Consider the following 26,975-nt stretch of genomic DNA (forward strand, 5'->3'; position numbering starts at 1 on the left):
TTGATGCTCTGCAGGAGGTTTACACCGTGGGTGGATGTTCTCGTCAATTATTCAAAACTTCAGTCCTCTGGGGAGAGAACCAAGCTAATTACAAAATTCTTTCCCTGGAAAACCGAAGGCATTCCAAAGGTCACCTAGTGCTTGTGTTTTATATAAACAGCCAGCCTTGGTCTATTTTCATAATTATTTATTTGTAATTAGATGAGCAATCAGTCCATTGGTTACTATTGCAAGTATTATTCATTGATTTAAACACTTCTGTTAAACACCCACTTGAGCCATATAACGCTCTCGACCATTTATGCAAACTAGCCACTTCAAATTTATAACTCCAACAGGTGTTTTATTTCTATTTTCATGAGGAGAAAAGGCATTCAGTGATTTAAAGTCATTTAATGCAGTGATGACTTTAGAACCCAGATGATGGCCGCTCAGCTCTACAAAAAGAGAATCCTTCACTGCCAGCCAAGCCCACTCTGGCCAGGGTCTCTTTCTAATATGAGTCTAAGAGCATAACTCCATCTCTGATATTCCTAGGTTTATATACCAGTCATCTACTTAAAAGGTATACTAGCATAATAACTGGGGCTGGGAACATGGCTCAGTCAAGCAAGTGCTTGTTGTGCACCCATAAGGACCTTAGTTCAGAACCCAGCATGCTCTCACTGGGTGGCAAATATGTACAATCCCACCACTGGGGAGGCAGAGACATGAGAATCCCTAGGGCTTGCTGGCTAACTAGCCAAATCAGGGAGCTCTGTGTTCAGTGAGAGACATGATCTCAAAAAATAAAGTGGTGGGGCTGGAGAGGTGGCTTAGCGGCTAAGCACTTGCCTGTGAAGTCTAAGGACCCAGTTCAAGTCTCGACTCCCCAGGACCCACGTAAGCCAGACGCACAAGGTGGCACATGCACCTGGAGTTTGTTTGCAGTGGCTGAAAGCCCTGGTGTGCCCATTCTCTCTCTCTCTCCTTCCCTCTTTCTTTGTCACTCTCAAATATATAAATAAAAGTAAACAAAAACTTAAAAAAATCTAAAAATAAGGTGGTGAAGGATTAAACACCAGACAACATCAACCTCTGGCCTCCACTCACCCACATGTGATCACATGTTTGTGCGCATGCATGCATGCTTGCACACACGCGAAGAAGCTGTGCCACAATACTAAACAACTTGAAACTATCTTTTACTAAACAATCATAAAGGACCATGCAGTGGCCTAGATGCTTAATATGGATGACATCTAATTTCTCATAACAACCGCATCATTGTTTATTCCTTAGCTTTCAGAAGGGGAATGGGGAAATTAAGACTTGGCACAACTAGTTATCTTGCCTAATACACTGAACTAGTGAGGTTTATTCTGTTTTTGTTTTTGTTTTTTGAGGTAGAGTCTCACTCTAGCCCAGACTCACCTGGAATTCACTATATAGTCTCAGGGTGGCCTTGATCTCACGGGAATCCTTCTACCTCTGCCTCCCGAGGGCAAGGATTAAAGGCGTGCGCCACCACGCCCAGCCAACTAGTGAAGTTTAGAACACAAATATAAACCCAGCCTTGAATTTGTTCTGAAGAACTTTGCATAAAGCAGCTGACCCTTATACAGTTATGCTGTGTCATTCTTCAAGAGACAGGAATGATGACTGTCTTCACAGTCTCTTGGGATGGTCAAATGAAATAATATGCCCGCTCCATAGGAGGGACTACATGCCTGGTACTGAAAACCTAGCCAAAAGTCCATGGTGGAGGAGGTCATGAGCCCTAGGGGAGTAATGCCTGCTGGTGTCTGGCTAAATGCATGGCATGCTCCCAACTGCCCAGTAAGCACTTCTCTTAATGTTCATACACATATACTAACGCTGCTCTCACTTTTGGTTACAGAAACTTCTCTTTTCAGATGGCAGTGACCTCTGGGATGACTCAAAAGTCACCACAGTGCTGAGAAGTGGCACTGGGGAGTGTTCAGCACTGAGACATCTCTATCACACTTTTTAAAGCCCAGGGGCCATTGCAGAAGAGAATGTAAGAGCCAAAGGAAGGGTAGGGGTGCTTACAATACAATCTTCCAGACACAAAAATGACCTGGATATCCATGACTTCACAGTGCCTGACGCTACCTACACAATACCCTCATAAGAGGAGGAAAAGATGATAACATCAAAATAAAAGAGAGACTGATTGAGAGGGGGAGGGGATAGGGTGCAAGGTGGCTTTGTAAGGAGGAAAGTGGGGAGAGGATTGTCATGGTTTATTGTCTATGATTATGGAAGCTGTCAATAAAGAAAAGTTTAAAAAGGAAATGATATGAACAATCAAGGGAGGGATAGCTCAAAAAATATATTCCAGCCCAATGGGACTTATTTTTGGTAGGCAAAGTGAGTTCAACATTTAACAGACAGTGTAATCAACCACCTCAATACAACAGAGTGGAGAAGCCTTATGACCTTCCCAATTTATGCAGAATACATTCCTCACCCTCAGGGCATGGTGTCGCACACCTTTAATTCCAGCGCTCAGGAGTCAGAGGTAGGAGGATCATCATGACTTCAAGAGCCACCCCGGAGCTATTGATACTTACAACACTTTGAATGAACCTCAGGGAAATTAGACTGAATGAAAACCAATCATTCTCTGAAAAGAGACACAGGGCTTTAGGTTCAATGCCTAAAGAGCATGGCTTGGAAGCATGAGGACCCAAGTTCCGACCCCCAATGCTCACATAAATTCAGGGTGTGGTGGCATAAGGCTATAATCCTAGTGCTGGAGACTGGGAAACAGGAGGCTTTCTGGAGCTCACTGGTCAGCCAGCATAGCCTAATATGGTAAATTCTAGGACAATATGAGGCTCAGTCTCAAAAAGAGATAAACAGGCCAGGTGTAGTGACACACACCTTTAATCCTGGCACCCAGCAGGCCAATCAGGAGGCTCACCGTGAGTTCAAGAATAGCCTGAGAGTGCATAGTGAATTGCACGCAGGTCAGCCTCGGCCAGAGCACAACCCTACCCCTCCCTCAAAACCCTACCCCGCCCTCAAAACCCTACCCCGCCCTCAAAACCCTACCCCTCCCTCAAAACCTTACCCCTCCCTCAAAACCCTACCCCGCCCTCAAAACCCTACCCCGCCCTCAAAAGCCAGACAGGGAGAGGGAAAGAGAGAGAGAGAAGCAGAATACCTGACGATGACAAGGAGGGTTGTCCTCTGGCCTCCATACACACATGAACACATGTGAACGTGCACACAAACATACACATGCAAAGAGGAGATATCCAACAACCATGACATAGGAAAATGGCAACGGAGAACAGACCAGTGGTGGACAGAGTTACAGCAGGGTACGCGGGGAAGAGGCAAGGTTGGCTTTTAGGAAATATCGTGTAAGAGATTCACATTGTTCTGTAGCTGAGGACCTTGATTATGGTTGTAGTTACTTCAAACAGTAGACAAAAATAATAAGATCACAAGATTACACACTAGAAAAACCATGTAGAGCTACACCCCCACATACACACACGTGCGTGCGTGCACACACACACACACACACACACCCACTCACACAGGTCTAGTCAATCAAATAAGTTCAATGGTTTACAACAATATTATTTCCCTGATTTTGACAATATTCTGCAGTTGTATAGGATGTTAACATGAAATGGTGCAGGATGAATTAAAGGAACTGATTATTTCCTTTTAAAAAATATTTATCACTTGGAGTGGTGGTGCACATCTTTAATCCCAGCCCTTGGGAGGCAGAGGTAGGAGGATCAATCATGAGTTCAAGGCCACACTGAGACTACATAGTGAATTCCAGGTCAGCCTGGACTAGAGTAAAATCTTACCTTGAAAAACAAACAAACAAAAACATTATTGCCTGGCGCAGTGGCGGATGCCTTTAATCCCAGCACTTGGGAGGCTGAGGTAGGAGGATCACTATGAGTTAGAGGTCAGCCTGACACCACATAGTGAATTCCAGGTCAGCCTGGGTTAGAGCAAGACCCTACTTTGTATAACATATATATATATATATATATATATATATATATATATATATATATATATATATATATATATATATTTGTTAAGGATAATGAACGGGCACACAGGGCCTCCTGCCAATACAAAGGAACTCCAGACACATATACCACTTTGTGCACATGGCTTTTTATGTGGGCACTAGGGAATCAAAACCCAGCTGTCAGGCTTTGCAAGCCAGTGCCTTTAGTTGCTGAACCATCTCCCCAGTTTCTTTACAACGTCCTATGCATATATAACTATTTCAGAGTAAAAGTCTTTAAAGTGTAGCCCATGGCCGGGAGTGGTGGCGCCTGCCTTTAATCCCAGCACTTGGGAGGCAGAGGTAGGGGGATTGCCATGAGTTCGAGGCCACCCTGAGACTAGATAGTGAATGCCAGGTTAGCCTGAGCTAGAGCAAGACCCTGCCTCAAAAAAAAAAAAAAAAAAAAGCAATAAAGTATAGCCCATGAAGTACTGTACAGGGAACATGAGTAAGCCAAATATTTGTCTGTAAGCTGTCTACAAAGTATTTAGAGACCAAAAGGTTGTATATTGCACAGTCACAGTGTAGGGACTCAGAGGAACACTCTCCCAACAAAGCCCAACCTGACAGCACTAACAGAGAATTTCATCCTATTGTGCCTCACGAAAGGGGCACCCCACTTGCCGTGAGCCCCTCCAGAAATCACCCCAATCACAGAAGACCATCCCTCCGCTCTGCTCTGTTCTTCCACATTCATTCATGCAGAGACCCAACTCCTAGAACGTCATCGTCGTGACCACATCCCCACACCAGGGGAGGCTCTTCCAGACAGGGTGAATCAGAGCTAAGGTAAAACACCCTTCACAAAAAGGGGTTCTGTAGACATAAGCAAAAGCTTAGAAACCTAGGCTTCCACTGAGATGCACTCCCCCCGACCTTCTCTGCCGCTCCAGCTCCTCCGCTGTGGTGCGTAGCCTCAGGTTCCTCCTGAGCACATGTGTTGGCATTTGAACCTCCAGCTGGACAGAAGACCCTCCTGCCCCCACAGAGACACAAGAAAGAGTTTTATTAGGTTGCCAAGATGGCTCAGAGGTTAAACTCTTCCTGCCTGGGTTCAACTCCCCAGTACCCACCTAAAGCCAGATGCACAAAGTAGTGCCTGAATCTGGAGTTCTTTTGCAGAGGCTGGAAGCACTGGTGTGCCCATACTCATACTCACTGTCTCTATCTGACTCTTTCTCCCTGTGTTCGTTTCAAATAAATTAATTAAAAATTTTTTAAAGTAATTTTCCAGCTATAGCAGCATACATACTTATTTTTTTTAATTATTTATTTATTTATTTGAGAGCGACAGACACAGAGAGAAAGACAGATAGAGGGAGAGAGAGAGAATGGGCGCGCCAGGGCTTCCAGCCTCTGCAAAAGAACTCCAGACGCGTGCTCCCCCTTGTGCATCTGGCTAACGTGGGACCTGGGGAACCGAGCCTTGAACCGGGGTCCTTAGGCTTCACAGGCAAGCGCTTAACCGCTAAGCCATCTCTCCAGCCCTAAAATTTTTTTTTTATAAAAAGAAGGATGTTTTCAGGACTGGAGAGATGACTTAGCAGTTAAGGTGCTTGCCTACAAAGCCTAAACACTCAGGTTCAATTCCTAAGTACCCATGACAGCCAGATGTACAAGGTGGCGCATGTATCTGGAGTTCGTTTGCAGTGGCTAGAGGCCCTAACGAGCCCATTCTTTCTCTCCTTCTGTCTAAAATAAATAAATAAATGAATAAAAGGAGGCTTGCAGAGAACATGTCCCACTGCACTAGAAAGGCCCACCTCAGCCAATACGGACTACATCTTGCCTTCTACACCCGTAGACAGGATGCAGCTGTCAGCATGTGGGTCCGCATCAAACACCATCACTGCAGCTCCACCTAACTTCATAACAGTAGCTTCCACAGACATCCATCTATTCATTCAGATCTATAGGAAAAAGTAAGGGAACTTTCTGGCCTTATCCAGGATCTCCACTGCCAAATGCTTGGTACATTTAGTTCTTCCTCAACCGATGAGACACTTGACTTCCTAGCTTCCCATTAATACAGACCGACTGACAGACTGTGATCATTTCCGGCCCGAGGAAAGTGAGCCAATGACTTCCCTGTGTAAAGGGCTTTTCTTGCTCAAAGGTGAACCCTGCTACAGATAGAAGAAGCACAGTTGTTTAGGTCAGAGTGTTCCTCTTGCTGACTTACGTGGAACTGGCCTGAGGTTGTTCAAATGCTTCTTTCGGGATTTTAAGGCCAGGGTTTCGCTTCTTGCCTATGGGGAAGACACAAGGCAAAAGTTAGAGGCTGGTCACAGCAAGGGCGTCAAGGCAGACTGCTGGCAAGTGGGAAGAGTCTGGGGCACACACTCACAGCCCCCAGCTCAGAACACAACTTGCTTCTCAGCAGTTATGAGTGCCAAACGACAAAATCCAAAGCCCTAGGGAGCAGTGCTCCTCAACTGTGGGCTGCAGGCAGGAGCGGCATTACCAACAGCCCAGGGCGAGGATGTCAGGTAAAGCACTTGCTAGCATGTGCAAGGCGCTGGGTCCATCTCCAGCAATAAAAACAAAACAAAAAAAATTCTCATTTTTTAAGGAGATGCTGCCTTTCTCCCGGCTGAGAGTTTGTCATCCCAATTTCTTTGGTGATGGCAGGTGATTTTGGTTATAGTTGTTTAATTTTTTTTTTTTTGCACAAGTATATAGTATGGATGTGCACGTATATGTATGCTTGCACATGTCTAGGTGTACACATGTGTGCACCAGTGCACATAAACGCAAAGCCAGATGTCTGGTGTCTTAATTGACTGCTCTTCGCCCTACTTTCTTTTGAGATAGGGTTACACGCTGAACCTACAGCTTACTGATTCAGTCACGCTAGCTAGCCAGTGAGACCCAAAGATTCTGTTGCCACCTCCCGGGGTTGGGCACCACCATGTTGGCATTTTACATGGATTCTGGGGATTTGAACTCAGGTCCTCATGATTGCATGGCAAGCCTTATCCACTGAGCCATCACACCCCCAGGTTTTAAAGATATATATGATTATATATATTAGTTATTAACATATAATTGGGTTTCATTTTGTTTTCAAACCATTTCTTTATGTTCTTCATCTTCCCTCCTCTCCCTTGTTTGTGCCCCCTCCCCCCAGCTTAGCCTCATTTCCGCGTTCACACTGCACATTTCCTTTACCCTTCCCCTTCTCCCTGCCTCATGTTCTCATGCTTCATGGTCTCCTCTCTCAAACCATAGCCATTACTTGGTCTCCCATCCCCTTATTTGCATACATACAAGCATTAAAAAGTTGTGTTCTGAGCTGTTAGGACACACACATGAGAGAAAACATGTGATTTTTGTCTTTCTGAGCTTGGGTTACCTCACTTAGTATAATTCTTTCCAATATACCATTTTCCTGAAAAATTCATAAGAATTATTTTTTACAGCTGAATAAAACCCCAATGTGTGTATATGCACCACATTTTCATAATTTTTCTCCTTTTTAATTGCATAAAATATAGTTATCACCGTGATATCAGTATCCTGCAATTTTCTAAACTGGTCTATTAACAGTTGTTAGACTTAAGGGCAAAAAGAGAAAAAAAGAGAAAAGTTTTCAACTGTCCTGCCCTGTCTCATTCCTCAGACACCTGCCTGAGACAAGTAGTAAAACCAAAGAAAGATCATTTTTAAACCAATACTTATTTATATTTGCTTTGTTCCAAAAAGGATTATGATACCACATGCAAGGAGGTTATCACTTCCTCATAGGCCAGATGGGAGTATAACCTGATGTTTTTCATCCCTGGGATGAAACTACAATGGAACTTGGCTCAAGTTCTTCTGTTGACAAGTCAGAGAGGAAAAACCTGAGAAATGCCAGCTCAGGAAGCAGATTGGAGTCTGGAGCTTCCTCCTGCATGTGGGTCCTGGGTCTCTTGCACTTAGCAAGGGAAACCAAAGCAAGGTTGGGGGATGAGGCCCTCAGTTCTTTCTTTCTCAGCTCTGCTCTGCACTGCAAGTGGACATATCAGACATGATAGAAGCCCTGGGTAGATGCTAAAGCGACAACGAAATTTAGCACAAGAACAGCACGTGAAGCATAAGATACTTGCTCGGGAATCACAGAGCAATAATGACCTCAGAACCTGCACCCAGGTCTCCTGACGCTCTTACTGGAGTTCTTTTCACCAGTCTATAATGGTAGAAGTGTAGCTATGGCCAGATACTGTGGGGTGGGGAAACATGGAATTTCAGTTTCAAAATAACCAGTTTATTTTATCTGATTCTTGCATTAACCAAGTGACCACCAAACTGGCTTTTAATCACACTCTCAATTTCCTCAACCAAGAAATACAAAAGCAGCATCAACATCTACCTCTTTGGACCCATGTGAGAATCAAAACAAGTAAGATACAGGAAAAACACTGGGACTACATGAGTACTCTTCAATTTTTATTACATAAAGAAACAACATATAATCTCATTTAAAAATATTAAGAAATTCATGAACAAATCTGTGTTATCAGATATATATATGGTTGAAACTTTCTAAGTACTCCCTTGAATTCCAATATCTAGATTAAGTCTTTCAGATTATATAAAACTAGGGAAAACTATACTACTCAGTAATCAATAAAGAGAAAGCCTTCTACAGACATCTTTAGTTTAAAAATAAATCTTAATTGTATCTTCTCATTGTGTGCATTTTGTAAGATCCAACACTCAACATTTACTTTCCTACTTCCAGAACTCAAGGGCCCATGAGTCCATGGAAGGCTAGAGAGATGACTAAATGGTTAATACATTTTCCTGCGAAGCCAAAGGACCCAGGTTCAATTCCGTATGACTCACATAAGCCAGATGCATAAGAGGCACATGTGTCTGGAGTTCATTTGCAGTGGCTAGAGGCCATGGCATGCCCATTCTCTCTCTCTCTCTCTCTCTCTCTTTCTCTCTCCTTGAAAATAAACAAAATTTATTTTTAATAAAAGTCCATGGAGTATATTTTAATAATTTAATCAACACAGTGCAATGCCAATCAACAAGACTGAGAGCTTTTTACTGAACACCAGGGATGCCGCTTGGTACGGTATCTGATTGTGAGAATCCATATACAATGATGGAAGCATAACCCGTGGATTCCAGCCACAAATATAAGGAATGCAATTTAAAATGGGACAGGCCAGGAGAAATTGGATGGAGATTCAACTTGTTCATATAGATACATACATTTTCCAATACAAATTCCCAAAAAGCACAACCTTATTGGGCTCTCAAATAAAAGATTCTTGGTGGTCATATAAACAAACCATAGCAGAAATTATTCTTAAATTCCAACATATCTATCTTATTCAATTCTAACTCTGTTTCTACATGACAAGTTTAAAGGAAAACCACTGTTTTTTTGTTTAAATAAAAGAAAACTTTGAAAGCACTTAGCACTGCAATTAGTTAATTAGAAGCAATTCTTAGAAATAATGAATTATTACATGGTAACATATTGGATTATCAAAGCATCTATTCAAGAAAAGAGGTAGAAGGAGAGAACAAGAAAGAGGGAAGGAGAAAAAAGACTGAGGGAGAAAACAGGAGGGAGGGAAGAGAGAGAGGATGGGAAGAAGGAAAGGAGAGCAGCAAGGGTGGGGGAAGGTAAATGGAGTAAAATAACAAAGCAATAACAAAGCTCTCCAAGTGGGAGAGCCTTGGTTCTCACCTTAAGGGCACCCCACTCCCCGCCCCATTGTTGATACCCAAGGGGAAACACACCTTCCTGCCTCCAGATCTGACCCCTTACTATACAGAAGTACGGCATTTGCATAGAATTCAAAGTTTTCCTAAGTGTAAAATCGCAAAACAACCCAAATCCTGACAGCAAGAAGAGGGAAATGCTTCCAGGAGATAGGAAGCCCCGTGGCATTCCACTGTTAGAAAGCAGCCCCCCTTCCCTCCAGTCCATCAATAACCCCAAACTCACGGGCGCACACTGGCCTGCCAGAGCTCACTTACTTGCCCAGCTCCAAAAGCGTCAGCGAGGAGGTTTGCAGTGACAGGGAAAGGCCAGAAGATGAACCCCCCAGAGAAGCCACCCTTTACTAAGCTGCAAGACCGCACACTTCAGCTTGGAAGGAGAGAACGGAGCAGACTCCACCTCCTGCTCACGTCTGGATGGCCGAACCTCACTGTTCTCAGGAAAGCACCGCTCAGCGGGGGAAGAAGGGAAGTGGGTCCATCGGATACCCGAGAAGGATATTGATCATTCACCAAGCCTGAAGCTATAAACCTATGAAGTAATTCTGGACACGAAAATATTCTCTAGCCTGTCTATAAATGCCTCTTTCACTTCTTTAAAGAAAGGAAAATACTAGATGGTTGGTTCCCAGCTGTGTTTATTTCAGGGCAATCAATTGTTCTCCCACCCCCACCTCAGAAAAATGCACCAACAATATTACACTAACATTTAAACACCTTGATGAAAAAAAAAATTAATGGGAAAGAGTATAGTAAAATAAAGTGAAAATAAAGTTAGATGGCCAACTATGTGAATAGACTTCTTTCTCCCTCGGTGTTCTAAAGCAAAAGTGAAAAAATAAAAAGTCAGAAAATGGGCTGTACATTAGGTGGCATGCATGCTAGCCTTCTCAGAATTCTCTACATTTCTTGTCTGTCTTTTTCTTGATCCAAGGGAAGCCTGTCAGCCTGACTGGGCGCATGCAGCCTGAATTACCTCAGCCTATGCGGGTCACACCCAGGCCTGTTTTCTCTGAAAATAATGTGCTCCCAGCACACACACAGATTTGCAAAATGCATCGACAACCGAAGCTGGGTTATGATCATCCAGTCTGGGGGCAAAATGGCACGGAGGAGAGAAAGAGAGAGGCAGAGAGAGAGGGGGAGGGAGATTGGGAGAGAGACTCACTTTGCCAATAGAAACTGTTTACCAGGTCACAGCAATGCTCAGGAGCTTTGAGGATAGGGGAAATGAAGGAGTACATGAGAGGCCTTGCCCAACACCCACTTGGAGAGGGTTAGCCCAAAGGCCTTCTCTGGGGTGCCTTATTATATAAACTAGAAGGTCATACTCCAATGCCAACCCAAATAGCATGAGAACCCCACACTGAGGGTTTGAGAGCGAGATGCTGAGGATTTGTGACTACTGACATTTTCACCAAAGGAGGTTGATGCTTCCAGAGCCAAATTTATTTTAAAAATCTGTTTCCCAATATGAATGGGACTTCCAGCCAAGTCACTGGCAACCTGGAGGCCTTGGCTGCCCTCTCCTTACAGCTGGCATCTGAGCTTAAATTCCAAGTGCAGTTGGCAGTAAAACTGGTGAAAGAAGTGTCATTAGATGTTATTAAATTATAAGGATCATAAGCAGGGAATCTAATGGATGCAGAGGACAAGCCATGGGGAAAAGAACAGGGACTCTTTATGCCCCCCAACACTGGATCTTGCACATCCCCAAGACTCCAAGCAGGATGCAAAATTTGGATGGAATTACACCACATTCAGAGGGGGAAAAGTTGAAAAGCTCATTTTAAAACTCTTCAGTGGGGCTGGAGAGATGGTTCAGTGGCTACGGTGTGTCCCTGAAAAGCCTAATGACCAGGGTTTGATTCCCCAGGACCCACGCAAAGCTGATAAACAAAGTAGTGCATGCATCTGGAGTTTGTCTGCAGCGGCTGGAGGCCCTAAATCTCTTGGGAGCTTTACCTGTGCACTGTACTGTCCCCTCTAACCTCTTGTGCAGAATAATTTAACCTCTGAATTCAGAACACTTATCACAACCCCCAGCAAGCCTTCCCAGACCTTCCCAATATAGATCTTCATAACCATCGTTTCTTTTATGCCTTCCTTTCAATCATTATTTTATTGTTGCGTTTATTTATTTTGCATCTACTTATTGCTTTTATTATCTGCCTTCCCCATAAGAATATAAGGACAGCAGCAATTTTGTCCAGTGCCTACACACCGTTAAATATTTGTCGACTAAATAGCTGTTCTTTTCTTAGCCATTTTGCCCAATTACATGGAAAGCAAGAGAGGTCAGAGATGAGAGAAGGAGAAAAAAAAACAGGATGGGATGGGAGAGAGGAAGATAGAGATAAAAGAAAATCCTCAGGTGAGGCAGAAATACTACCATGTAAGCATCAATAAAATGGCCCTTCATAGGGGGAGCATGTGTCTGGAGTTCTTTAGCCCTGGCACTGGACACCCACTCTTTCTCTTTCTCTCTCTCTCTCTCTCTCTCTCTCTCTCTCTCTCTCTCCCTCCCTCCCTCCCTCCCTCCCTCCCTCCCTCCCTCCCTCCCTCCCTCCCTCCTTCTCTCTGTCTGTTGCTCTCAAATAACTAAATAAAAAAATAAACAAAAATTTTTTTTAAAAATGGCTCTTCGTAGCTGCTGCAAGAAAGGTTCTGTGCCAGGATGGGATACCTTGCAGTGAATTGTTGGTCAGGAAGGCCTCTGGAACCCTCCCTCCACCAAAAAAAACATTACAGGCTATTGCCAAGGCTCTCAGTTACCTACAAGAACTGGATGATGAGACCCTACTGCTGACATGCCACATGCTTGGGCTGCAGGATACTCAAAACTCAAGCTGTATGTGAGCTGGAAGCCTCCTCCCTGGTAATTGGCTGCTGGGATACTGGGAAGAGCTAGGCAACCTGTGGGGGCTGGGGGAGTCAACAACGGTCTCAGCAGGCAGTGGGTCCTGCAAGCAATACAGCTAGACAGCCAGGCCAAGTGTAACTACAACTGGTGCAAGATGGCATGCCTGTTATGGGGGAAACAATCGGCTCTCTGATTGGACGTGTGTCCCTCTCTCCTGCCTGATACTGAAAACCTAATGAAACGCCTATGACTGGGGAGGTTACAAGCCCTAGAGGGGGAGGCTGCCACTGCTGTTTGGATAAATGGACATATTATGCCCACCAAACTCCCCTGTAAATACTGATGTTTATGCCAATATGCTATTGCTACTTGCACTTTTGGTTGGAGAAGCTTCTCTTTTCAGATAGAGATGGCCACTGGGGCGACTCAAAACTCAACATAATGCTAAGAAAAAGGGACAGTGGAGTGTTCAGCATTAGATGAGACATCTCTGTCACATCCTTCAAGGTTCAAGGACCACTGCAAAAGAGGTGGCAGAAAGAATGTAAGAGCCAAAGAAAGGGGACAAGTGCTTTGCAATACTGTCTTCCAGACATGAAGTGGCCTAGATATTCATGACCTCACAATGCTACCTACATGAGACCTGTGTAATAGGAAGGGGGAAATGATGAGATGAAATACAAGAAAAACTAATTGGGAAAAAGAAAGGATTCAGTGGAGGAGGGACTCGGAAAGTGGAAAAGGGAGAGTGAGAGGGGATCATGATCATCCTATATTGTCTGTATGTATGGAGGTTGTCACTAAAAAGTTAAACAATAAAATAGCATTTCAAATCCCAGCTATGCTACATATTTACAATATGACTTAAAGAAGATTCCTTATGGGAAATTCAGTCCCAACATCTGCACCCTGGAGCTGATGGACAACCTCCCAGGCCCCAGACAGATTTAACTGCTAGAGCACGTGGGAAGAATTCTCACAGTGTCAACCCTATGACAAGTGCCCCATAAATACTTCCTCCTCTCCCTTCTACATCAGTGCTTATATTTTTAAAATATGAGGTAAGCAGAATTCCCCTGTTATAATCATCTTCTATCTCCCAATGTCATCCTCTGTTCTTCCTCCCTTATGTTATTTATGCTAAAATTATATTTGCAATCAGCTCATCCATCTTGAACCATACGCTCAGTGTTCCCACAGACTATGGGAAAGACTCCAACTTTACAGACTAAGGATTTCTGGGAGTGCAACCTCAGAACATATATATATGTGTGTGTGTGTATGCATATATATATTATACATGTACATAGTATGTTTTCATTAATTCAATTAATCCTCTTCTATTGCCCTTTCTTGTCCCTCTCCCCACTTACCCAGCCACTAAAACCCTTCTTCTTCCAACTAGTCCCTCTTCTACATTGATATTTCTTTCTTTTTTATTGTTCTCCTCCATCATATAGGACAGAATGTCGATGGGCTCATATTATGCAAGTCTTATGCAGGTAACAGAGCTGCTATGAGACCATGAATGCACCAGCCACTTCATGTCTAGAAGACAGTGTTAAAAAACACTCCTCCCCATCCTCTGGCTCTGACATGCTTTGAACCCCTCTTCCTGAGTGTTACCCGAGCCTTGGACAGTGTGGTAGAGCGGTCTCATTTAGCAGTAGGTACATTAACAGTCACTTTATCCTCAGCACTCTGACAAGTTTTTAGTCTCCCCAGGAGTCAACACCGTCTGCAAAAGGAAGCTCCTTTGGCCAATGGTGAGAGCAGCCTAATCTACGGGCATGAACATAAATACAGAGAAGGCAATTTTATTTGGAAAAAAATGAGGATCAAGAGTCAGTAGGGGGCAGAGAATCACTGGTCCTGTCAGAAACACTCCAGATGTGCAGAGCCTGGGAAGGACTTTCTTACAGCTTCACGCGAATGCAGCTCTTCTTTTAGAGCTGGCACCGCTGAAGTATGTTTTGTTTTGTTTTGTTTTTTCTTTTTTCAGGTTAGCAATCTGGTGCTGACTACAAGCTCTTGAAAGAGCTTTTACCTACAAGTAAGTTGCGGCCCAGGGCCTCTGCTTGTGTTCTAGACCCCGTCAGAAGGGGAAGCAGGCAGCGGCTCTGTGGGGAATCCCCGCCGCCCAGCTCCACGCAGCTCTTCCCTTATTCACGCACTGTTCCATTCATGAGTTGGTATCAAAAGGAAATGTAGTCACAGGGGTGTTAAAAACAGAGCTTGAACATTAAAAAAATGTGGAAACAGATTGCAAAGAAATGTAGGGATGCAGCTGAGCTTCTCAAAATGCACACAGAGTTTTGATTGGGTTTTAAAAGACTTCATTTTCAGAGATAAATACTGAAATGTTTGTGACTGAAATAATATGCTTCTAGGATTTGCTTCAAAGTACTGTGGGGGGCAGGGTGAACAGAAAGACGGAGCTCTCGAGGAAGTAGGGTCAGACATGAGTTCTGCGTGTTGAAGCCTGATGACAGCAGCCCATTAGACTGTCTGCCTTAGAGTGTGTTTGATACTTATCAAAATGTAAAGATTTTGAAACAGCAATGAAATTACAAAATCTTTTAAGAAGGCTGAGTTTCCCCAACTCAGGAGATGTAAATTTCCTTTTCCCTGTAGGTCAAGGTCACTTTCTCAGACCTATGATTGAGCCCAGGCTCGAACATGATGCATGCTGAGCAAGCGCTCAGACTCTGAGCTACACATCTTCCACAAAGACCACAATTTAAATGAGCTCTGTGATCACCTCCCTTCTGACCAAGGAAATCTAAAAGGGAGTAACTTTTGTTTTCCCTCTTGGTCAGAAGGGAAGTGGTCATAATGGTCATTTAAATTGTGGTCTTTGTTAGCTGGGCATGGTGGCACACTCCTTTAATCAGAGCACTGGGGAAGCAGAGGTAGGAGGATCGCTGTGAGTTCGAGGCCACCCTGAGACAACATAGTGAATTCCAGGTAAGCCTGAGCTAGATCAAGACCTACTTTGACCACCCCCCCCAAAAAAGAAATTCTTTTTTAATTTTTTTTAAATTTATTTATTGAACAGAGACAAAGAGATTGAGAAAGAGACAGAGCGAATGAGTGAGCCAGGGCCTCCAACCAGTGCAAACGAACTCCAGATGCATGTGCTACCTTGTGCATCTGGCTTACCTTAACTGCTGGAGAGATGGCTTAGTGGTTAAGGCTTTTTTGCCTTTGAAGTCTAAGGACCCAGGATTGATTCCCCAGCATCCATGTAAGCCAGGCACACAAGGTCTCTGGAGTTCATTTGCAGTGGTTAGAGGCCATGGTGTGGATCTTCGTATTTTCAGTTTCCAGGCAAGGCCTATTCAGTCTCTCTTCCGACTTTCTAATAGTTTGGCTCTTTAAAGTCTCCCAAAGATTCATGTGCTGAAAGCTTCATCTCCAGTTTTCAGCACTGTTGGAAGGTAGTGAAACCTTTCAGAAATGAGATCTACTAGAAGGAATCTAGATGTGGGGGTTTGAGTGTAAAATGTCCCCCCCATAGCCTCGTGCATTTGAATGTTTAATCCCCAACGAGGTGAGCTGTTTGGGAAGGTTGTGGAGCCTTGGGAATGTGGCCCTTGTTAAAGGAGGTGTGTCACTTGGGGGGGTGGGCCTTGGGGGTGCTCGATTTCAACCCTACTTATTGCACTTGGTTCATTCTTCCTTCCTGCTGATGTGCAGATGTGAAGCCAGCTACCTGCGCCTGCCATGCTTTCCCCACAGTGATGAAACTTCCTCTCAAAACTGTAAGTCAGGGGCTGGAGAAATTGCTTAGTGGTTACAGCTCTTGCCTATGAAACCTACGGACCTATGTTCAAATCCCCAGGACCCATGTAAGCCAGATGCACAAGGTGGTGCATGTGTCTGGCGTTTGTTTGCAGTGACTGGGACCTCTGCTATGCCAATTCTCCCTCCATCTGCCTCTTTCTTGTTCTCTTGTTCTTTTTCAAATAAATAAATAAATATTTAAAAATAAACTCTAAGCCAAAAATAAATGTTTTCCTTCCAAAGCTGCTTCTAGTTGGGTGTTTTGGCCCAGCAATGAGAAAGTAGCTGATCTTCTACAATAGGTCATGAGGGCATATCCCTGAAGGAGTATTGGGGCCCTGGCCTCTCTCTCTCTCTCTCTCTCTCTCTCTCTCTCAGCTTTCTGGACTTCACAAGGTAAGCAATACTTCCCAGTGACCATGGACCAAACCTTCAGAAACAGTGAGTCAAAATGCATTCTTACTCCTTGTAGGTTGACTGTCTTGGGTCTTTTCTCACAGCACTTGAAAGCTAACATGTGGCTCCATCTAATTTTTACCAAGGTGCATTCCACCATGATGACGTCCATCTTTACAAAGTCTCTGAAATTCATCTCTGTAAGAATGTTTATTGCTACCTTACATAATGCCTTCTTTATAGAGTCTGGGGAAAAACACACATGTCATCAGTAATGTCAACAGTCCACTTTTCCTGTGTAGTTAGTTGATCCATCCTTGCCTATGATACTGCACTATGCATGCTCTACCCTGGGTCAATTGGTTTAAATGCTTTGGGCTCATTGAGAATCATAGCCATTTACCAGTTAAGTATTGTCTAAAGTTGTATGGTTCGTTCCAGTTGGTTCTGTTTTATCTGTTCTTTTTACAATATTTTATTTATGTATTTTCAAGTAGAAATAAAGAGAAGAGAGACAGAGAGAGAAAGAGAGAGAGAGAGAATGGGCACACCAGGGCCTCCAGCCACTGCAAATGTACTCCAGATGCATCCGCCACTCTGTGCACATGGTTTTATGTGGATACTGGGGAATGGAACCCAGGTTGTTAGGCTTTGCAGGTAAGCACCTTACCCACTGAAGCATTTCTCTAGCCACTTATCTATTCTTTAATGCCATATTACTATAGAACATCTTAAATCTATGAGAAAGTTTAAAAAAGAAACAGGTATATTCAACCCTTACACACCATCCCCAACTACAGAACATATCAGCACATGGTCAAATTTGTTTCATCTATATTCCACACATATCCCCAAATATCAAGTCTATTCACCCTTAGGTGCTTTACCAAATACGTCTAAAGAAACTATTTTTAAAAATAACCACAATCCCATTATCACACCTCTACAAATATTTTTTTAATATCTGCTTGGTGTCTAAAATTTTAATTGTCTCAGAAATATTTCAAGTATTCTAGGTTGTTTATGTAAAACTAGATCAAAATTAAGTCTATGCCTTATGAATGATCGATGAATTTCTTAGTTCTTTTTTAATCTAAGGACTGTCATTTATTTTTGCTTCCCCTGCCTTCCAGCTTTATGCAAGCTTTTACTAAACACACACACACACACACACACACACACACACACACGTTAGGTTGGGGAAATGTTCAGTGAATAAGATGTTTGGGGCTCAAGCGTAAGGACTGGAGTTCCTATTCCTAGCATCCACATACATGCACATTGGTGGGCTGCCTGTAATTCCAGCACTGTGGAAGTAGAGACAGGCGCTCTCCCGAGCAAGCTGACCAGCTACACAAGCCCAGTCAATGAGCTCTGGGTTCGCGTGAAAGACCCCATCTCAATAAATAGTGGAAAGCAACTGAAGATGTCAGCATCAATCTGACCTCCACATACATGTGTGTGGAGAGAGAGAGAGAGAGAGAGACAGAGAGAGAGAGAGAGAGGGAGAGAGAGGGAGGGAGAGAGAGGGAGGGAGAGAAGAAATTATTAAAATTACAGTCATGGGCTAGAGAGATAGCTTAGTGGCTAAAGTGGTTGCCTACAAAGCCTAAGGACCCCGGTTTGATTCCCCAGGGCCCAAGTTAGCCAGATGCACAAGGGGACACGTGCGTCTGGATTTCATTTCCAGTGGCTGGAGGCCCTGGCATGCCCATTCTCTCTATCTCTGCCTCTTCCTCTCTCTCTCTCTCTCTCAAATAAATAAATAAAATATTTTTTAAAAAAACATGCAGTCATGAGCTGAGGAGATTGCTCAGTGGTCAAAGGCATGTGCATGCTTGCAATACCTACCAGCCAGTTTCAATTCCCCAGCTATCCACATAAAGCCACAAGGGCAAGAGTCCCTGGCATGTGCATGCACACACACACAATAAATTTAAAAAAAAAAACTAAAAAAGATATATAGGTCATTTGTCTTCCCTCTGGACTCTGCTATTTGTGTTTCTCGTTGGTGATTGACATATGCCTCTAATGGTGGGAACTTGAGCAGATTCAAGTTCAATAATTTTGTTTAGTGAGACTGCTTTACCAGTAAAGCAAATGGTCTCATTTACTATAAAGTTACTATAAAGCCTAAGGACCCCCGTTCAATTCTTTAGCACCCACATAATGCCAGATACACAATGTGGTACTTGCATCTGGAGTTCATTTGCAGTGGCTAGAGGCCCCAGTGCACCAATTCTCCTTCTCTCTCTCTCAAATAAATAAATTTTAAAGTGAATCAGAATTTTTTTTTTAATACTTAAGAAACCTAAATGCTTTTTATATGTCTCCTGATGGCATTGTTTTTGTTTTTGTTTTTGTTTTTTGAGAACTGCCTGTTCAAGTCATTTGCCCATATTTTTACCAGGCTAATACTGGTTTATTTATTCCTTGGTAGCCAGTGTTGGAACACACGTGCACACTTGGGTTTTCCTTTTTTTTTTTGTTATGAAAAATTTACACTTTAACATTCCACCACAGATGATGGAGGAGGGCACAGCTCTGTCCATCCCTCCCTAAGGATTACTAGCACTTGCCAGGGGAGTGAGAAATACTCACTGCAGTAGCCACTGTTAGCTGCCCATGCTCTGGTAAACAATCCCCCTGGCTGCCCATGCCCTGGCTAAACTCAGTGGTTCACATGAATACACACACGTTTTCATAAGGAAGCAACATTCTTTTTTTTTTTAATTTTTATTTATTTATTTATTTGAGAGTGACAGACACAGAGAGAAGGACAGATAGAGGGAGAGAGAGAGAATGGGCGCGCCAGGGCCTCCAGCCTCTGCAAACGAACTCCAGATGCGTGCGCCCCCTTGTGCATCTGGCTAACGTGGGACCTGGGGAACCGAGCCTCGAACCGGGGTCCTTAGGCTTCACAGGCAAGCGCTTAACCGCTAAGCCATCTCTCCAGCCCGGAAGCAACATTCTTTTCATCATCAGTGACCACACAGTCATCCCACTTCCACCTGCTAATCTTGTAATCTAGGCTGGAGCAGAGAAGGGGGAACCGCTGACCTCTTTTCAAGTCTGCCTAACACACCGCCAAGTGGGAGGGAAAATTAAAAGGAAGACACGAAACTCCTTCTGCGTGCTTTTGGCACACTCTGCAATGCCTCACGGTCCCTGCCACCGAGACACAAGGGGCTGAAGAAACACTGGCCAAAAACCATGGCAGCGTTCTTTGCCTGTCATTCAGCCTCTTCAGCTAGAAAACTCCAATCCCCTTGTTGGCCCTTGGTGATCTCTTTAAAGAAAAGCCAGACATTGGTGAAAGCGGTGGTTTTGAAGCACAGAAGGCAAAAAGACCACTGTGACTTCTGCCTTTTGTTTTTACTACATATTTCCCTGGATTAGGGGCATCCCACACTGATGACCCTTTTTCCTTACCGGTTCATGACAGTCAATTAAAAAGCAAAGACTAAGAAATAGCTCCTGGGAAACCATAAAATTTAAATACAAGATTTTCTGAGAAGAGAAAGCAAATCTATAAAAACGAACGACTTGTTTTCTGTGTAGGTTTTTTTTTTATCTATTTTTCTTTATTTTTGCCAGTGTGCTTGGACTTCAGTGCTGCCTGACATTCACCGGAAAATTCCATGGTGTTATAGAAAGTCTGGAGCCCTCAGGTTTTCCTCCTGAATAATCCATCATCACAGAAATTAACAAATGTTGCCATATGTCATTGTGTCAAAAAGTGGAGTTCCCTAGTCATGGGTAATATGTCTTGAAATTATTTCAGACAGTCACCTTTAAACATATAATGAGTTCATCTCCAAGACTGAACACAATAAAAAAAATACATAAATTCCATCAGCAGCAGAACAATGTTCCACTCCCTATGTGACCCCTGGACTGTGAGTGAAGAGTCTAGATTGGTGGATTGTTTGAGTGAGTGATGTGCTCTGTAGTGTCTCTTGCTGTTCCCTGTGTGTTCCTAAGATGCTTTTATTGTCTAACCAAAAAATACAGTGAGTTTGTACTGATCCCTGGTACAATAATGTTGTTACAAGACCTCCTTTACCTTGTAGGGTTTTATTGGATTGATTTTGACTGAATGTGACGAATGGAATTTTTTGCATCTTTATTACTGGGGAACAAGATAATTGACTAAGGGAAGAATGCCACATATATACATATACATGCATAGAAATGATCAGATGGCATACAGATCCAACTAGGTTATAAATGAGAAAGCAAGTTAACATGACCCTGTGAAAAAGAGGCTCATTGGAAAGGGCTAATTAGCTTAGTTGTGAGGACTTGAAAAACTTTTAAATCTATGCCTTATCTTTTGTGGGGGGGGTAATGTGGGGGGGGAGTAAGGTGCAGTGTGGTGTGGGGGCGTATGCATGTGTAAGGTCCCTTGAAGTGCCGCATATTCTTGCCTGACTGCAGAGACCAGAAGTGGAAGATTGGCGGATCTGCTCCATCACTCCTCCACCAGTTTTGGTTTGAGCCAGAGTCTCCCTTCCCTAAACCCAGAGCTTCATGGGCTCTGAAGATTCTTGGGTCTCTGCTGCTCTGGGGTTCGAGGCATGCATGGCCACACCCAGTGCTTCACATGGGATCTGCAGATTTGAACTGGGGCAGTCTCGGGTCCCTCAAGCCCTCATGCCTGCACATGAAGTTCACTTAACCACTAAGCCATCTCTCCAGCCCTAAGCCTTATCCTTAAAATGGGAAAAGCAACATCTGTGAGATGTTTAAGCAGGGCTGGAGAGATGGCTTAGCGGTTAAGCGCTTGCCTGTGAAGTCTAAGGACCCCGGTTCGAGGCTCGGTTCCCCAGGTCCCACGTTAGCCAGATGCACAAGGGGGCGCACGCGTCTGGAGTTCGTTTGCAGAGGCTGGAAGCCCTGGCGCGCCCATTCTCTCTCTCTCCCTCTATCTGTCTTTCTCTCTGTGTCTGTCGCTCTCAAATAAGTTAAAAAAATTTTTTAAAAAAAAAAATAAAATAAAGAAAGAAAAGAGATGTTTAAGCAACTAAGCAACTAATAAACTTGTTGGGTAAGTGGATCAGCTACACTGCTCATGAAAAAAATAATAACAATAAAATTGAATTTATATATGGATTATATACAAGGCACAGTTTTCATATTTCACATGACTGATATATCTAATGATCACGACAACTGAATGAGGCATTAGTTTTAATATGTCAAGGGCCTTCTCCAAATACACAGACCTTGTCCAGCTAGGAGCAGTCCATCACAAGCCTACGTCCACACACTTGTGGAAGGATGACTACTGTATTGTGTCAGGGCTATATATAAATGCTGGGATCCAAAGAAAAATGTCTTGGATAAAATCCACTGTCCAGCCTTTCTGCTCATATGACAGGCTTCTCCACATAACACGTGCAGGTTATAAAGTTGTTTACCAAGAATTGTGAGGACATGACCTAAGTCTGCCAGGGGCTCTAGACTCAAGAAGTTCTGTCATGAGCTCTTAACCTTTCTGGGCTTAGTTTCTCTGATGCTAAAATGAAAAACCATGGTCAGCTAATTTTCTCAGTAAATGATCTTCAGGTATATAAAAGAAGTGCTGTATCAGCTTCATAGACAAGCTCATAAAGTTTTCTACTCTCTGCTGTAAACGGTACAACCAACTGCTTGTTCTGCCTGCTGTAATGGAGAGAATTCATACCTGATACTGGAAAGGTCAGAGACCCTGGGGTGGGGGTGGGGGAAGAAAATGCTTTCTACCTTTAGATAGTTCTGTGACATGTTGACAAACTCTACAGTGTTTCCCTGAGAAGTCATTTGATGAAACAGAAAAGCCTAGTCCGTACCTGACATAAATTACATTAGCAGGAGGGTTAAGAGTCAAGTGACTACTCGAAAAGCTGTGACTGGGTGAGACGCTGTGTCTTAGGGAGGCTTATGTACTGTGTGGGGAGAACTTCTCCCAAGATCAAGGCAAAGGGCTCTTAGTCTTTTCATGGGCTCACGGATGGCTTTATGCTGACAGTAAAACCTAACCTGGAACTTCCCCTTTCCCATGAGAAGAGTCAACTATCCCAAACCAGGGGTCTTTGAGATTCCTTTGACTTTCAAAATGAAGTGAATGCATAAAGACAAATCTAGGGCTGGAGAGATGGCTTAGCGGTTAAGCACTTGCCTGTGAAGCCTAAGGACCCCGGTTCGAGGCTCGATTCCCCAGGACCCACGTTAGCCAGATGCGCAAGGGGGCGCACGCGTCTGGAGTTTGTTTGCAGTGGCTGGAGGCCCTGGCGCGCCCATTCTCTCTCTCTCTATCTGTCTCTCTCTCTGCCTGTCTCTCTCAAATAAATAAATAAAAATAAACAAAAAAAATTAAAAAAAAAAAAGACAAATCTATTCTAGGGATGGTCTCACCCTCCCAGGGCATTTTCTGAGTAGTAAGAACTACCTCATGTCTCCTCATATCAATGGTGGTATTTTTTCTCCAATGAACTGTTCCATCTCCAGTGCTTAAAAAAATAAACAAAGCCTTTCACCAAATAACAATCTCACTGCTTCCAGCCCCAGCCAGGCTGTGCCTGCTTGTGATGGTGGGTTCCTAATCTATGCCGAGGAAACATTTGAGAGAAATGCTTTCCACTTTGAGGTAGTTTCTCTTTCACATGCCAAATGGATCCAGGTGTGATACATTTTAGATTTAAATTTAGCACAAGGCTCTTGACTTTATCATATCAACCTAAATAAAATTTTTAAAAAGTTGGCCAGGCGTGATAGCACACACCTTTAATCCCAGCACTTAGAATGCACTGGTAGGAGGATTGCTGAGAGTTCGAGGCCATCCTGAGACTACATAGTGAGTTCCAGGTCAGCATGGGCAAGTGTAAAACCCTACCTTGAAAAACCAAAAAATAAAAAAATAAAAACTAAAAAAAGTTAATTAAGCATGGTGGCACACACCTTTAATACCAGCACTCTGGAGACAGAGGTAGAAGGATAACCATAAGTTCCAGGACACGCTGAGACTACATAGTGAATTCCAGGTCAGCTTGGGCTAGAGTGAGACCCTACCTCCAAAATCCAAAAACAGGAAAAAAAAAAGTTTACATTAATTAAAACTCTGCAGGCTTCTAAAAAAAAACTGTCATGAGAAAGGACAGAACATACTAATGAAGGAAAAAAATAAGGATCTAAGGAAAGTTTATATGCTTATTTTTATTCAAATTATTATGTTGCTATTATTGTTGTTAAGTGATAGGAAATTTAAGCAATAGTCAAGGGAAGAAAAGAAGCTACTGGGACAAAAGTTCTAAAGAGGCCAGAGACTTGAGTCACAATAGCCAAGTTATGGAACCAAATTAAATGTCCATCAACAGATGAACAGATAAAGAAAATGTAGCAAATTATAGAGTGAAGTATTATTCAATGATCAAGAAGAATGAAATCAGGTCATTTGCCAGAAAATGGATGGAACTGGAGATCCTATTATGCAAAGTAGGCCAGACTCAGTAGACAAATACCATGTTTCCTCTCATATGCATAATTTATTTTTTATTTTTAAAATTTTTTTAAAATTTTTATTTATTTATTCAAGAGATGGAAAGAGGCAGAGAAAGAGAGAGAGAGACAGAGAGAAAGAGAGAGAGAATGGGTGAACCAGGGCTCCCAGCCACTGCAAATGAACTCCAGATGCATGTGCCACCTTGTGTAGCTGGCTTATGTGGGTTCTGGGGAATCGAACCAAGGTCCTTTGGCTTTGCAGGCAAGCGCCTTAACCAGAAGCCATCTCTCCAGCCCCATAATTTAGTTTTTTTATAAACATGAGGACAAGGCATGGTAGCATACATCTATAATTCCAACATATGGGAAATAGAGGCAGGATGATCAAGCATTGAGGGCTGGCTTCCGATGTATCGTGAGTTCAAGGTCAGAGTAGGTTCCCTGAGATCCTGACTCAAAAAATAAATAATAAATAAAACAAATGAAATGAAAGTAGGGGAGGGACTCTAGCGGGAGGAGGGACGAGACATGAGGGATGAGTACAGACAAAGCATATTGGATACATAAATGAAACTGAGTTTGCACAATTAAAAATAAGATATACAAAAAAAATAGAGTCAAAACAGAAAGAGGGTATAGAGGGGCACAGCAATGCTGGGTAGTGTGCCACTGAGCATCGTAGGACAAGAGGACAGTGCAGAGAGGTAGTGTACAAGAAAGCATTCTTTAAACAAGAAGGAACTAGGCACAAAGGGAGAGGGCACTTTCAGTGTGCCGTGAAGGGAAGTTGAGAGAGACACTGAGCACAATCACTTTAACAGTCTGTCCTGCCCAAATTCCCCATGGGGTCCAGATCTCAAAGGCCTCAGACATTTAGAGGATGCCGTGTGGGGAGTGCATGTGTACACGCATGCTTGCTTGTGTGGGAATGCACACGTGTGGGCGGTGGCATGTTCACGTCTGTGTGGAGGCCAGCGGTCCACTTTGGGTCTCCTCTGCAGTCGCTCTTCACCTTATGTACAGAGACAGGCTCTCTCACTGAACCTAGAGCTCACTGACTTGGCTAATCTAGCCTGCGTGCCCTGCAGGGAACCCACGCACCTCTGCTTCCCAAACACTGGGATTACAGAGACATCTGTGTGCGCTCTGAGGGGTCAGAATGCAGGTCCTCACAGCTACACAGCAAGTGCCTTTACCAATTGAGCTGTTCACCAGCGCATGGACATCTGAAATGTTCCTAATCTTCAGCTACCAGGAGTTAAGCTGCTATGGACATTTATGTCCAAATTTTGTGTAAAGTGTTTTATTCTCTTGAGTGCATGGCTAGGAGTAAAACTGCTCTACCTAACAGTAACATGTGTATCTTTCATGAGACTGTCACAATGGTTTTCTTATTTTTCCTTTTCACAATTTTCATTAACATTTTCCATGATTATAAAAAACACCAAATTTTTTTTAAAAAAATGGACTGGAGAGATGGCTTAGTGGTTAAGCGCTTGCCTGTTAAGCCTAAGGACCCCGGTTCGAGGCTCGATTCCCCAGGACTCACATTAGCCAGATGCACGAGGGGGCGCATGCATCTGGAATTTGTCTGCAGTGGCTGGAACCCCTGGTGTGCCCATTCTCTCTCTCTCTCTCTCTCTCTCTCTCTCTCTCTCTCTCTCTCTCCCTCCCTCCTTCTCTGTCTGTCGCTCTCAAATAAGTAAATAAAAATAAACCAAAAAAATTTTAAGAAAATAAAAATAAAAAATATCCCATGGTAATACCCTCCCCCCCCCCGCCCACACTTTCCCCTTTGAATCACAGTGATTTTCAGAGCAGCAGTTCCATTTTATATTTCTGCCAAGAGTGTTTAGGGTTCCAGCAAACTTTTAAAACATAAACAATAAATTTAAAACTTTTTAAACATCGAGACTGGAGAGATTATTTAGTGAGTTAAGGCACTTGCCTGTGATGTCTAAGGACCCAGGTCCAATTCCCCAGTACCCACCAGATGCACAAGTTTGGCATATGCGTCTGGAGTTCATTTGTAATGGTGGGAGGCCCTGATGCACCCCTTTCTCTACATATATACCTGTGTGTGTGTGTGTGTGTGTGTGTCTTCTCCCTCTCAAATAAATAAATAAAACAATTTAAAAAATTTAAAACATAAACAAAATGCAATGCCACAAAAGCCTGAAAATATTAAATTCTAGAATGCTAAAGGATTGAAAACAAGTAGTATGTGGTGAGTCCAAAGGTCCCAACATCTACAGATCCTAGGTTTGTTTTCTGAGTGTTATGTTAAATAGAAAGTTGGTGACTGCTTAAGTACTCTGGACTTGATTTCTTTGGCCAAATACCCTGGGATCAGACTACTCAACTCTATAGAACTAACTGAAATCTGTTTTCTAAAGCCAACCTCCACTAAGTACTTTATGTAATTGAGATCTCATATCCACTCTACAAAAATAAACTATTTCCTAAAATAAAGTTTAAAAATAAGATTTGTGTGGCTGGGCGAGTGGCGCATGGCTTTAATCACAGCACTTGGGAAACAGAGGTAGGAAGATCACCATAAGTTCGAGATCACCCTCAGACTACATAGTGAATTCCAGGTCAGCCTGGACTAGAGTGAGACCCTACCTCAAAAAACAAAAAAAAAATTAATTAATTAAATAATTAAAT

At 43.2% G+C, this 26,975-nt stretch overlaps 1 protein-coding gene across 3 annotated transcripts in view; it reads right to left on the minus strand.

The window, feature by feature from the left end:
• The window catches only part of Map2k6 (mitogen-activated protein kinase kinase 6), a 143,812-nt gene that overhangs the window by 40,298 nt on the left and 76,539 nt on the right, over positions 1-26,975 (minus strand). For 2 of the 3 annotated variants that reach the window (XM_004655144.3, XM_045159311.1), the window contains exon 2: positions 6,237-6,303. In XM_004655144.3, coding sequence (XP_004655201.1) covers positions 6,237-6,303 — 67 coding nt within the window. Of the gene's footprint in view, positions 1-6,236; positions 6,304-10,039; positions 10,157-26,975 lie in introns of those variants that run through there. The other variant, XM_045159312.1, reaches the window with a different exon arrangement.

This window comes from Jaculus jaculus, chromosome 9 (genome assembly GCF_020740685.1).
Source record: "Jaculus jaculus isolate mJacJac1 chromosome 9, mJacJac1.mat.Y.cur, whole genome shotgun sequence".
In the NCBI taxonomy this organism is placed as follows: Eukaryota; Metazoa; Chordata; class Mammalia; order Rodentia; family Dipodidae; genus Jaculus; species Jaculus jaculus.